The sequence below is a fragment of the Pan paniscus genome, chromosome 5 (assembly GCF_029289425.2).
Source record: "Pan paniscus chromosome 5, NHGRI_mPanPan1-v2.0_pri, whole genome shotgun sequence".
NCBI lineage: Eukaryota > Metazoa > Chordata > Mammalia > Primates > Hominidae > Pan > Pan paniscus.
In genome coordinates this window covers 59,851,133-59,864,854 of record NC_073254.2, presented here as the reverse complement: position 1 = coordinate 59,864,854, position 13,722 = coordinate 59,851,133, and the positions used below count along the sequence as shown (strand labels likewise).

Here is a 13,722-nt window from a genome sequence, read left to right as displayed (position 1 = left end):
CAGAATTCGGTCATCCTTGACTGCGCTTCTCTCACACCCCACGTGTAATCCATCAGCAAATCAGTTCTGCTTTCAAAATGTATTCCAGAAATCTGACCACTTCTCATCATCTCCGCTTGTTAAACTAATTCAACCCACTGTCATCTCGTCTGCACAACCTCAATAACTTCCTAACTGGTCTTCTTGATTGCACTCTTGCTTCCATATAGTATATTCTCCCAGCTGCTGGAGTTATCTTTTTAAACCTAAAACATTTCAAGTAACTTCCCTTTTCAAAATTCTCTAATAGCTTCACATTACACTCAAGTGAAATGTAAACTCCTGTGGCCTAAAGGCTTTATAAGATCTGCCCTCTTGCTACCCCTGTGTTCATATCTTTCTAGCCACACTGGCCACAGGATTTTGGTACTTTGCTGTTCTTTCTGTTGGGAAGTTCTCCAGAGCTCCCTCCCAGATCTTATATTAAATGCCACCTCCCAGTTGAAATCAACTTGTTTTTTTGATTTCATAGTATTTGTTATTTCCTCAAATTATATTTGTTTATGTGCTTGTCTCTTGCATTATAATGTATTTCTTTTTGTCTGACTTAGTCACTACTATATCCCTACCTCTTAGAACGGTGTTTGGCCTGTAGTAGGTGCCCCGTAAATACTTAGATATGAAGAATCCAAAGCACTGGTGGTGTTGGCTTTAAATAAGAGGGTGTCTTTATTATAAGAGGAGGGAATTAAGGGAGGATACGATACACTGTCTTTGGTGGAGGAGAGTGGAGGGAATGACTAAATGATAGCTTTTTATTCCTCTGGAAGTAGAAGATGATGTCAACTGTCCATAGCTAGGGGAGGGATTCACTGTGGGACAGAGGCTTATTCAACTAAAATAATTAGTATGCACGAAAGTAATTTAATATTAAACTAATATAAACTAAAATAATTAGATGTCAGAGAAAGAATTTCTTTTGTTTACATATCTGGGAAGGTTTCTTGGAGATGGGCTTAGGTCAGTAGAGTTTGGGTAGGTTGAGAGATACTGTATTGTTTCAAAAGGTATTGCAAGAAGAGAGAACTGTAGGGGTAAAGATTCAAAAGAACATGGAATGGTTCTGGAGATAGTGAAAGTTTGATTTGACTGCGGTAGAAAAGGAGGCTGGGGAGGTCAGGTGTGACTGATTTGAGATAAGTTTATAAACCAGGCTTTTTAATACCTTCCAAAGTCCACTTAAAATGGGGCATATATTAATATATTGAGATTACCTTTGTGTTATTCTAAACACTAGGTCTAGAAGTTTTTATAGATATTTTATGTATTTAATTTTTAATTTTTTTCATTCTCAGTGATTGACCATTTGGTATTATTTTTCACATCAGAAGAAATTTAGATCATGATGTAACCTGATATTTTTTTAAACAACAAAACTAAAACTCAGTGCATAATAGTGTTGGCTTAACCATAATTGCTTCCTGCCTTTGGAATTTTATGAAAATAAAAATGTTCTAATTATAAAAGTTTTCTATTAATTTATATTATGTGAGATGTTCAGGTTATCATTAGAATTGAGACTCTGTAGATGCTCAAAATCAGTACATAGGTCTGCTGAAATAGTTTTCTTCAGCAATATAGAAGAAAAGGTTAAAACTTCTCTCTTTTAATTAGTGGATTGACTGATAGTTTTCACAGTCCAGATTTTGATGATGTTTGGAGGGTGCAGAAACTAGTAATAAGGTTCTCAACAATTTGAGGTCTTTTAAGCTTAAAGATGTTTCATGGTATTTCTTCTGTGGTCATTTAGTCCCCCAAAATATGAGATCTAACTAGAAACCCAGTAGCATGTTCAGTGCATTTTGTTTAACTCACTTTTTGTGATTAACTTCACTACAATTAAAACTTTTTTTTTGATAGCAATATTTTCTGAGGAAAGGGATGTATCCTTAAATTCCTTCATTTTAAATTGAAAGGTAAATGCCAATTTTTCTTCTCTGGAACACAGTTTTACAGGTGTGTTATAATATTAGCTATTAGCTTAATGATCAGTTTTAAATACTATTAATCAGATATGAACTTATTCCTTGGGTTCACATTTAAACTCTGGCATGTTGAAATAATCTAGGTCCCAATCTGCACATCTGAATTCATTTTGTAAAATATGGCAAACAGATGCATTTTCAATTGAAAGCTGAAACAACTGCAGGACATTAACCCATTGAGAAGATTACAGTAGGTTTTCAGTTCCACAGTAACTGTATTTATTAGTGAAAATGGACTTGAGTGCTTCTGCTTTTAACAGACTTTTCTTTTTTAATGTCTAGAAGAAAGGAAATAGAGCATTGGAATGATAGGACTTTGATGTGTAAAGAAGTTAATGTCAAAAGAAGTTAATTATCTAAATCAAACAATGTGGGTATGGGAAATAATTATTTTAAAGAGTCTAATGACCTATCAGCTCATCATGTCAAGAAAAATGTTATTCACCTGTTTGATATAAAAATTGACTTGACTGTGAAAGGATGATCATGGTTATAATAAACTAGGTTTGGTGACTGGATTTGAAAATGAAAAAGGAGCAGATTGCTCCAGCAGTGTCTCAGGACATTTGACCATAGGATAATCCCATGGAATGGCATGTCTGTCAAATCAGACAAGTCAACTCAAATCATAACTTTCTGGAGGCTGGGGTTACTACTTACTCTTTGAGTTTAACATGTTCTCGAAGATAGCTCTGTCAGCCTTCTATTGGGACAAGGGAACATTTCCTGTGGTCTTTGAGAAATCCAGGCTCCCTTTTTTCGCATTTTGTCCCAATTCTGCAGGACTATTTAGGGAAGTCCTTTGTTTCCTATTTTCCCCCAGTCTTGGACTTGTGATTTTTTTTTTTAATCCGAGTCTCAAATGGTTATGTTTCTTTTCCTGTGTTATTTGTAGAGAAAAGTACTTATTCCAAAAGTCTTTTTAAACAATGGAACAAATTTAGGCTTAAAAAAAGCGATGGTCTTTCTTAGCATTATGTTCTTCATATGTTTTAGAATTTTGGTTTTCGGGCTCAGTTTAGGTGGAACGTTTTTGTTTTCCTTCGCTTTTTGTGCTCTTGCCTTCTTGGTATAGTGGTTTTGGCCTGGCTGTTAGGGCCCTCAGACTAGACCAGAGGGATATTGGGATATTCCAAACCTAGTCACCTAGCTAGTGTGCTGCTTGCCTTAGATCTGTGTCCTGTTGCCTTCTCAAAAGCTTCAAATAAAGCCTATCTCCATCAGTGATTTGTAGTAGCTTTTTTTCCCCAACCTTCTTTTGTGGGGCCCAGCCCTTCCATCTCAGCCCTTGGTAAGTGACCCTGGTTTAGATTCCCTTTATGAATTTTATCATTACCCATAGGAGTGGTTAGATTAGAAAGATATATTAAGAAGATAAATTTGGCAGCAGTATGGAGAATGAACTGAGATGGAGATAGAAGATGTAGCTAAGAGTTTTTAGAAGGCCATAGCTGTAGGACAAGAGGGGAAGGGTGTGAGAACATACAGAAAGTAGAATTTACTTGACTTCTTACAAATTGTAGGGTGCAGGAGAAGGAGTCAAAGGTAGTGACTGAGACTTTGAGCCCAAGTGACTAGTAGTTGTAGTGATGTCATCAGTGAAAACTCAACTTATAAAGAAGCTACTTAGTATTTGTTTAGTTGCATAGAGGTCTTTTAGTAAAAATGTTTAAGTTTTAAAAACTTGCCTGATTGTGAAAAAAAGGGTAATACATCTAAATTTATATAAAAGTTTTTAGCAGATAAAGGAGGGGAATTCTTTTTTCTTCTTTAACTTTCCCCTTTAACGGAAGAGGGTGTTCTTAAGGTCTGCTTATTACAATAGCTAACATTTATTGTGTATCCACTGTGTGCTATCAGTACTGCTCTAAATTTTTGTATGTATTCATTTAATTCTCACAACAGCCCTAAGAAGGTGAGATTATCGTTGTCATTTACAGATGAGGAAACTGAAGCACAGAGAAGTTAGGTAACTTGCCCAAAGTCTTAGCAAAGGAGCGGAGCTGGGATTCAAATCTAGGCAGTCTGACCCCAGAACCTGCCCTCTTAGTTTACTGAAAGTCCTCTGCACTGCTTTACTTTATCATATGTTCTAAATATCTTACATTCTTCTTTAGAAACTGCAAAAAATATTTTGAGGAAAATTACAGCTTTGCAAAGTTTATGCAAGCATATGAAATAATAACTAATGTTTATTGAGCACTTCCAGTATAATAGTGTAATAGATGAGGGTTTACCTACTTTCATGACATTATTTTAATGTTACTTTGACTAAATCTTGCCAATTTTTTTAATGCATTAAATAAAATGTCATACATTAGGATTGGCACCCACTTTATCATTATGCATCACCTTAATTTTATTGGGAAAAATGTCACATTTAAAATTGAGTAAGTTATTTACCCATAGGATTATAAAATATCATAATGCTTTTGATCTACCAATTGACATTATTATTTGTATTTTAGGCTTTTGTTCAAATAGGATTTAGATTATGCTGTAGTTTTCTAATTTTGTATCTTTCAGCTGTGGAATTGTTTCTTTAAATGAGATCTTACTTGGAACCTTCATATATCAACTAGAAAAATCAGGGTTGTTCCGTGGCCTGAATGAAACTGGGGGTGTGTTGTGCTTGGGGTCCATCTAGAATGCCCTGAAGCATTGCTGATGAACCATAGGGTTCCCTGAAGCACATTTTGAAAACCAATGAGCTCTAGTAAAATATGTTAATAAATACTATTTTTACATTACCTATTGTAAAATAGGTGCTAAAGTATTTATCACTGAAGTGAGTAATTGGCTGACATCTTACTTGACTAGTTTTTTTCCACCTTGCTATTTCATTTTAATAAAGAACATTAAGTATAAGTGAATCAGTTTTGTGCAAAACAAATCAGAAATTTAAATTTTCTCTACTTTTTGGAGTAATTTATATTTGCTTTCTTTTTTTTTTGCATTTACTTATAGCTAGGTACATTTTGTAAGCTTTATTTCTCCTTTTTATTTAGATGAATAATACGGCAGCTAGTCCAATGTCTACTGCAACTTCAAGTAGTGGAAGGAGTACAGGGAAGTCTATAAGCTTTGCAACAGAATTACAGAGTATGATGTAAGTATGTCCCTGCATGCTATTGCTATTACTATTTTAAATTTATTCATGTTGAAAGACAATAGACATAACAACATTTATAAAACGTAACTTGGAAATAATTTGTTATTAATCAAGTAAAAATGAAATACTGTGGTAACATTTTAAATTGCCATATGTAGAGGCAAAATTGGTTAAAAATGCTACAGTGGTACTGTATTTGAAAAATGAGTATTGGTTCATCTTTATAAATGATAGAATGAATAATCAGGTGGACACAATTGCTCTAATTATTTGCCTGAGTCTGTGTTATGTATTGTTTATTTCTATTCTAGTTTATAGATTTAGGAAATTTTTAGACTGATTATATTCTTGGACAGTTGAAATGTTTTCACATGGAAGTTCGTAGTTTTTCTCAACTCTTGTAATAATTCAGTAAGCCTAATTTAAATTAGTTTTTAGTTCTGATAATATTTGAAATCACTGTGTTTCAGAGCATTGGGGAAAAACTTAGAGCATTTGAAAAACATGTATTCAATCTTTGGGAAATTGCAGAGTCATTAAGATTTCTTAAGGCTCTGTTCATCTTGATTTCTGGTTTCTTGCATTAAGTGAAACTATATCTCTTGATTTGATAAGAGGTAGCATATTTATTAGAAATGTCTGTTGACACATAGTAGTTTTTCATTATATTGGTTCGGGAGACAATTTTGTCTGTATAACGTGGGGGACAACATATTATAGTGCTCTTCTTTTCCTGTGGATACATTATTCATGACTTAACAGGTAGTTGAAAAGAATATATCTGTTGAAGGTTTAAGTGTCTTCCTCTTGTGGCTAAATTGATAGCCTTCATAGTTGAATTAACGTCACTATGTGATGATTACTGTTAAAAGGTAAAATGAGTTTGAGCATATGTCTTATAATTGCATGATAAACTTACTTTATACAATATTGAAAACATTTAGTTCAGGAGCTCTCAAACTTTTTGGCCTTAGGATCCTTTTATACTTTTAATCATTGAAGATCCTGAAGAATATTTGTTTATGAGGGTTATATCTATTAATATTTATTAGTTAGAATTTATTATTAAATTTTTTTTTTTGAGACAGAGTCTCACTCTGTTGCCCAAGCTGTAGTGCAGTGGCACAATCTTGGCTCACTGCAACCTTCACTTCCTAGGTTGAAGCGATTTTCCTGCCTCAGCCTCCCAAGTAGCTGAGATTACAGAGGTGTGCCACCACACCCGGCTAATTTTTGTATTTTTAGTAGAGACAGGGTTTCGCCATGTTGGCCAGAATTACTTAGAATTTAAAAAGAAAGAAATTTATGCATTAACTTGAAAAGTAGTAAACCTGTTATATGTTAATATAAATAATATATTTCTTATAAAAATATTCTAAAGCCAAAAATTGATTACACCTTTCAGATGAGATGCCAATAAATTTGACATATTTAGCAACTGCATGAAGTGAGCCTATATTTTAAATTATGGAAAATTATAAGTGTTTATGCTTATATACATTTTTGTGGATTAGTTTAATTTTTTTCATTATAGTTTAGTGGCTTTATATTAAGAATATTTTATGTTGTGTTATGTTAATTATGTTTAAAAATACTAAGCATGTTTTAAAAGGTTTAGAATAAGGTGAAAAAATTCATTTTCTGTAGAGCTGGTTCATTGATTTACTTTGTATTTTTAAAACTTTTAATTTGGGAATTTTCAAACTTACAGTGTAATGAAACCTATATATCCATAATCTGGCTTTAACAATAATTGTGTTTTTCCAGTCTTATTTAACCTTTCTCCCTACTCTCCCTTTTTAAAAAAATATGAAGTATTTTAAAGCAAATCCCAGACATCTTATTTCAAAATTTATAGTATTTATTAAAACAATATACTTGTTAGTAAAGTTAAAAACAGATGTCCTATAGCAGAAGTCAACAAATTATGGCCATGGACTTGCTGCCTGTTTTTGTAAATAACTTTTTACTGTACCATACCCAGGCTTATTCATCTATCTGTTGTCTATTGAAGCCTTCATGCTCTGTGCCAGAGTTGAGTATTTGCGACAGAGACTATATGGCCTGTAAAGCTGATAATATTTACTAAATGGTCTTTTACAGAAAAAGTTTGATAATCTCTGATCTGTAAGAGACAGTTGCCTTTAAGAAGAAGACTACAAAAATTAAAAATAAAAATTAAAAAACCTATGTACCTACCAAAATTAAAAATAAAATATTAAAAAAACCGAACTGTTCCCACAAAAATTAAAAATTAAATTAAAAGCTGTAGAGTATTATATTCTTTTGTTATTTATACTTAGGAGAGCTTCTATTTAGTGCATTTGATGGACCTTGGGCCATTTTAAAAAATACTGAGAAAAAATAAAGGCTAAATTCAGCACTTTCTTATTAAATACTTTTGCAAACATCTTCCCAACCAATGTACCTAAGCTGAATTCGGAATGCAAAAGTTATTGTTGGCTACAGCTCTGGAAGAAATGTACATTTTCCTTCTATTTCAGACCTCATAGAGAGGCCACTCCTAATAGTTACATTCATCATTTATAGTCTGAAGTTATTTTTTTCCCCCTTAGGAATTTCTTTATAGAACAGGGAAATAGGGCCAAAATTGGGAGAATCCTTTTAAATTTACTGGTATTTCTATTGTTATGAGATTTTTAGGCTTTTGATTGTATAAAATTAGACTCAATATACATTTAATTCTTGCTTATGTATATTTCAAATGAGAAAGTGTGGACTTATTCTGCTATGTTTATTTTGTGTTACAGTAATTTCATTCTGTGAATCCCTACTGCTGCTGTTCATAGTTCTAAGCCTGTTTATATTGCTGCTTTTCAGTCCTCTGCTGCTGTCTCCCCCAATCCATTCACTATTAATGAGTTGTTGTTCTTTTGGCTCCCTGGTCTCTAAATAAGTAACAATATTGTAGTGTCATTTCTGGGGAATGGTTTCACTGAAAGTTGTCTAGTTGTCAAGCACAAATGAAATAGTCATGATCTGCTATTAAATCTAGAACTGGCAACCAATCTGTCCTAGTATTAGAGCCTTGAAGAACTTACCATATTTTGAATTTGGGTGGTAAATATCACCAGTGAGGCATTCTTAACAGAAGTTGTGTTGTTGTTGTTGTTTTTGTTGTTTTTGAGAGGAATCTAGCTTTGTTGCCCAGGCGCTGGAGTGCAGTTGCCTGATCTCTGCTCACTGTAAACTCCGCCTCCCGGCCTCAAGTGATTTTCCTGCCTCAGCCTCCCAAGTAGCTGGGAATACAGGCATGCACTACCACGCCAGGCTAATTTTTGTATTTTTAGTAGAGATGGGGTTTCACCATGTTGGCCAGGCTGGTCTCAAACTCCTGACCTCAAGTGATCCACCTGCTTTGGCCTCCCAAAGTGCCTGGGATTACAGGCTTGACCCACCGTGCCTGGCCCCTTCTTACAGATTTCAAAGGAAAGGATTAGTAGTCTAACAAGTGTTAGTGGGTTGGGATGATAGCAGTTGTGCCTTACCTATTGCATATAACTGAGCACATTTGCTATATGCTCTTTATCACAGCTCCTTTGAATAACCTGTACTGGAATGGTCCAGAGGTTTTTCATTTTTAGGTTATTGAACTCAAGCAGCCTGTAAATTTGAAAGTGAAATCTTTTCAGTTGACATTACAGGTATTTTAACAAACTTCTTAAGAATTTTAATTAATTTAAATGCACTTTGAGAGTCTTCACTGAGTTCTCTGAGTTCTTCCTTACTTTACCCATTTATATATTTCTTGCCTTGTCATACTTTTTCAGAGTTACAGGCCTGATGATAATGATGCCAGATTTCACAGCTCAGTAGTGCTTAGTAATTATAATGTCACCACGTTTTTAAAAATTGGGAGTTTTTGGGATAAATAGCAATAACATTGAAAAAATCTTGTTTACATGTTACTTTTATATTGTAAGAATTCTTGCAAATGAAAATTTCATCCTTATCTAACATCCACAAATTAAAAAAATTTTAATTAGAATTTTCTTATATATAATAAAATACATTTTAAAAATTGTACAGTTCTGCAATTTTTGCATTTTAAAAAATTACCTTTGTATTTTTGAGATGGGGTCTCTATGTTGCCAGGCTGGTTTCAAACTCTTAGGCACAAGTGACCCTCCTGCCCCCGTCTCCTGAGTAGCTTGGACTACAGGCATGTGCCACTGTGCCCAGCTAAAAATCATTCACTGAGTCCTTATTATATGGCAGGAACTGAATGCCTTCAAGGGGCATATAGTCTAGCAATAGAGAAGGAGACAAATATTTGTAATGCAATAGGATGCGAAAAATTCCATGGTAGTACAAAGGAGGGAATGAGGAACTCTTCTGAGGATAAGCTACCTATGTTTAGGTCTGTAGTTCTGTCCGCTTCCTGGAATGTTTGTTAAGTGTTCTGCGAGCACCTCAAATTTAGAGTGTCCAAAACTGAACTAACAATTTTCTCAGTAAGATTTGCTTCTTCTCCTGAGAGTGTTTGGGATAAATAGCAATGACCATTTATTCATTGCTGCAGTATACTAGAGCTTTGTTTTATATGTGAAATGGTATCATTTGACTATTTTTTAAGTATTATGAAGATATGAGCTGTGAAAGAATGTGTGCCCCCTTCATCTGACTTTAGAGAGCCCTGATATGTATAGTCTCTGAATTTTTAGTAGATGGGTTTTTAAGCTAACACAGGCTTCCTTCAAATATTGTTCCCCTGGTTCATTTAAGTTTTTCAGGAAACTGGGAGAAAGAAAAACTCCTGAAGGTAAAAAGTCCGAACATACTGTAATTCCAAGGGTGCTTTAATAATATCAGTGATAATAATGAATGCTTGTATAGAACATGCTGTGTACCAGGCACTCTCTTAAGTACTTCCATATGCCATTTCATTTCATCCTCACACAACTCTGTGAGGGTAGATGCTATTATTCCCCTTTTATAGATGAAAGAATAGAGCCACAAAGGTTGAGTAACTCACCAAATATTATCCTATAGTCAGTGGCAAATTCTGGATTAATGCCAGGAAGTCTGACTCCAGATTCCGTGCTGTTGCACTTATGCTAAACTAATTTCAGTTAATCAACTTTTAATTTTGATTTACAAAATTTAGTTTATAAATGACTTTCAACAGTTTATGTGTGACTACTGTGCTATAATGAAATAAAATGTGAAAGCTAAATGTTTTTTCAGTTGATTGCTCGGTTATTAGTAACAAGGACCAGGTGATCCTCCTGCCTCAACAAGTAGCTGGAACTACAGGGGTGAGCCAACACACCTGGCTGATTTTTGTATTGTTTTGTAGAGGCAGGATTTTGTCGTGTTGCCCAGGCTGGTCTTGAACTTCTGGGCTCAAGTGATCCTCCCACCTTGGCCTCCCAAAGGGTTGGGATTAGAAGCATAAGCCTCTGCGCCCAGCCTGTCATTTTTATATTATCATAGCATTTGTTGCAGTTTCCTATATCTAACAACAGATCTTTTTCAGCAAGGGCATATCAGTAACCAAAAGAAAGTATAATTTTTCATAGAAATTATATACTTACTATATACTTATTAGATGCTTGTATTTGTGTTATTTCATAATTTTGGATACAAATGTGGCCATATTATTTGAATATTTAAATGTCTATCCTACTTTTGTGTTTTATCACTGTTAAAAAATAATTGATCTTCCTGATATTTAAATTACACTAAAATATGTGGTAAACTTACCCATTTACTTTTTGTGAAATGCATCTGTTTGGGATATTTTAAGATATACTTTAGTTTATAACTATAATAGTAATTAGGAATATTTTCAAATTGTAATGTAAGTGAGAATATGTATAAAGGCAGATTTCCTGAAAGTGATATTATGTATAAAAGCAGATTTGAGAACATAAAAACACTGCATAATGGAAAGTCTTTTTTCCTTTCAGAAATGAAATAGGAAATGTTTAAGTTTCTAGATCCAGTGAAATTAAGTGCTTGTGTTAAAAAATGTTATTTTATAAATGTGGCTACATAAAATAATTGATTTTTTTATTTAAATATTACTATCAATTCTCTCATGAGAAGGTAATAACTAGAACTTTCAGTTTAGGATTATATGTGTAATTACCAGGGAAAAAAGTGTCTTGCTTACTTACAGAAATGAATTCTTGAAATTCAGGTAGATGAAGTTATTTGAGTAATTCTGTGATGAAAATCCTTAGTTATATGGGGAAAAATAGGTAAAAATTCACAGACCCATCAGCCTAAAATTGCAGTATAATTGCTGATTATCACACTGGAGAGTGGCAATCTCTGTTCTGAACTAATTTGATGGTAGATCCATGCTGTAATTGATATATAGCTATTTATAGTCTTTTTTTATTTTTAGAGTGAATATTCATACGTTTCACCATGTTCCTGAATGCTTCTCTAGACTCTGCTGAAAGTATTATGTGATTTATGTACAGTATTAACTTTCAAAAATCTGAAAACTTTATATTCTGCAATACATATTTCAGATAAGAGATTGTGAACCTGTATCTACCTCACAGGGTTAGTACGAAGATTAAATGAGATGATTGAATTAAAACACATAGTGTAGTTCCTGGCAGATGATAAACATTGTGCTCTTGTTACCATTATCTTTTTAAAAAATAAATATCATCATCAACATACTGATTAAGGAGTTTATAAAAAGTAATTCAAGTATAGGGGGAAATATTTGCAATTTAATGGGAAGAATTTCATAATTATAGAGAAGAAAGGATTTGTCTACATTATAGCATGCTGTAGAACTCTCCACAGTGATAGAAATTTTATTTCCTTTTTGTCCGGTGTGATAGCCACTAGCCACGTGTACCTATTGAGTATATTAAATAAGCCAGGCAGCTGAGCAACTGAATTGTAGATTTTATTTAATTTAAGTTTAGCCATAAACTTAGCAAACAGCTACCATATTGGGCAGCACAGAAGAAATATAGTAAATACAAATTATTTATAGAATGCTTCTTTTCTGGGTTGCATGTGTTACATTTTTATTGAGATGGGAAAAATACATTTTACATGTTATAACCTGTTTTTATATTTGATTTTAACACAGTCATTGATTACTTTTTTCCTGTCTCTCTTTTTTAAGTTGTCATTGTCCCACAGTTCTTTATAGCTTTGAAGATGTTAATTTTTGGCTACTTTGGCAAGTCAGATTTGATTGAGAAGTTTAATATTACATTTATGTTCCATTTTTTAGAAAGTATGAATAATAAAGAAATGTGTTCAGTTTCTTAAAAATGTTCTTTTGTGAATGTATTTATATATATATATACTCTTAGTCTTTCTGAAAAATCCTATGACTGTAGCTCTGAATGTATTACACTTGATTATTATGTCAGCATGTGTAATTGAATATGTAATGTCATTGTGAGTTTTAGGTTCTCATTTTTATGTAGCTAGATTTACAGAATTTCTGGTAGCTGTAAAATTAGCAATGTTATGTAGTATTCTGTCAATTCATTATTTTTATTATGGTGAGATTTTGAAAACTTGTTAGTTTAAATGTACCAGCTTCAAAATTAATCTTTAGAAAAGGGGGACCAGGTGTGGTAGCTCATATCTGTAATCCCAGCACTTTGAGGGGCTGACGTCAGGGGAGCTCTTGAGGCCAGGAGTTTTGAGACTAGCCTGGGCAACATACTTGAGACGCTGTCTCTACAGAAAATAAAATTAAAAGCAATTATCTGGGCCCTGTAGTCCCAGCTACTTGGGAGGCTGAGGCAGGAGGATCACTTGCACCTAGGAGGTTAGGGCTGCAGTGAACCATGATCCTGCCACTGTTCTCCAGCCTGGGTAACAGAGTGAGACTGTCTCAAAAAATAAAAAATAAAAAAGGTACTAGATAAAAATGGATTCTTGACCGGGCACAGTGGCTCACGCCTATAATCCCAGCACTTTGGGAGGCCGAGGCGGGCGGGTCAGAAGGTCAGGAGATTGAGACCATCCTGGCTAACATGGTGAAACCCCGTCTCTACTAAAAATACAAAAAAATTAGCCAGGCTTGGTGGCGGGTGCCTGTAGTCCCAGCTACTCTGGAGGCTGAGACTGGAGAATGGCGTGAACCCAGGAGGCGGAGCTTGCAGTGAGCCGAGATCGTGCCACTGCACTCCAGCCTGGGCGACAGAGTGAGACTCCGTCTCAGAAAAGAAAAAAATGGATTCTTCATTACTAAAAATATATCAGAGAGTGGTTAGTAGTTTTAGATAGGAAATTAATATTTGATGCCTATATTATATATTGATTTGCCTTGTTACAGTAAATTCTGTAAATTAAAAAAGGTGAGTAATTTTAGAAAAGAGTAGTAAATTCTTAATATAGTGGAATAAATCTTGTTGATTTTGACTTTTTGCTGGTTCTGAAGTCCCATGATAGTTAAGTTTGCCAAAGCACAGTTTTGATTATCTCTAGATGTGAGACTGATGGACACTTTTACATTACAGCCAAAGAAATGAGAATTGGGCCAGGCGAGGTGGCTCACACCTATAATCCCAGCACTTTGGGAGGCTGAGGTGGGCAGATCACTTGAGGTCAGTCAGGAGTTCGAGACCA

The 13,722-nt window shown here is 34.2% G+C and overlaps 2 protein-coding genes across 15 annotated transcripts in view; one reads left to right on the top strand and one right to left on the bottom strand.

Annotated features, from left to right (window-relative positions):
• The window catches only part of SUPT3H (SPT3 homolog, SAGA and STAGA complex component), a 597,091-nt gene that overhangs the window by 51,827 nt on the left and 531,542 nt on the right, over positions 1 to 13,722 (top strand). For all 12 annotated transcript variants that reach the window (XR_010112435.1, XR_008955665.2, XR_003028305.4 and 9 more), the window contains one exon: positions 5,033 to 5,133. Coding sequence is in view for 6 of the 12 variants with exons in the window: in XM_063605298.1 (XP_063461368.1) it covers positions 5,033 to 5,133 (101 nt within the window). In the remaining 6 variants the exon portion in view is untranslated. Of the gene's footprint in view, positions 1 to 5,032; positions 5,134 to 13,722 lie in introns of those variants that run through there.
• RUNX2 (RUNX family transcription factor 2) overlaps positions 1 to 13,722 on the bottom strand; it is a 227,237-nt gene that overhangs the window by 180,871 nt on the left and 32,644 nt on the right. The gene's annotated exons all lie outside the window — the stretch shown is intronic.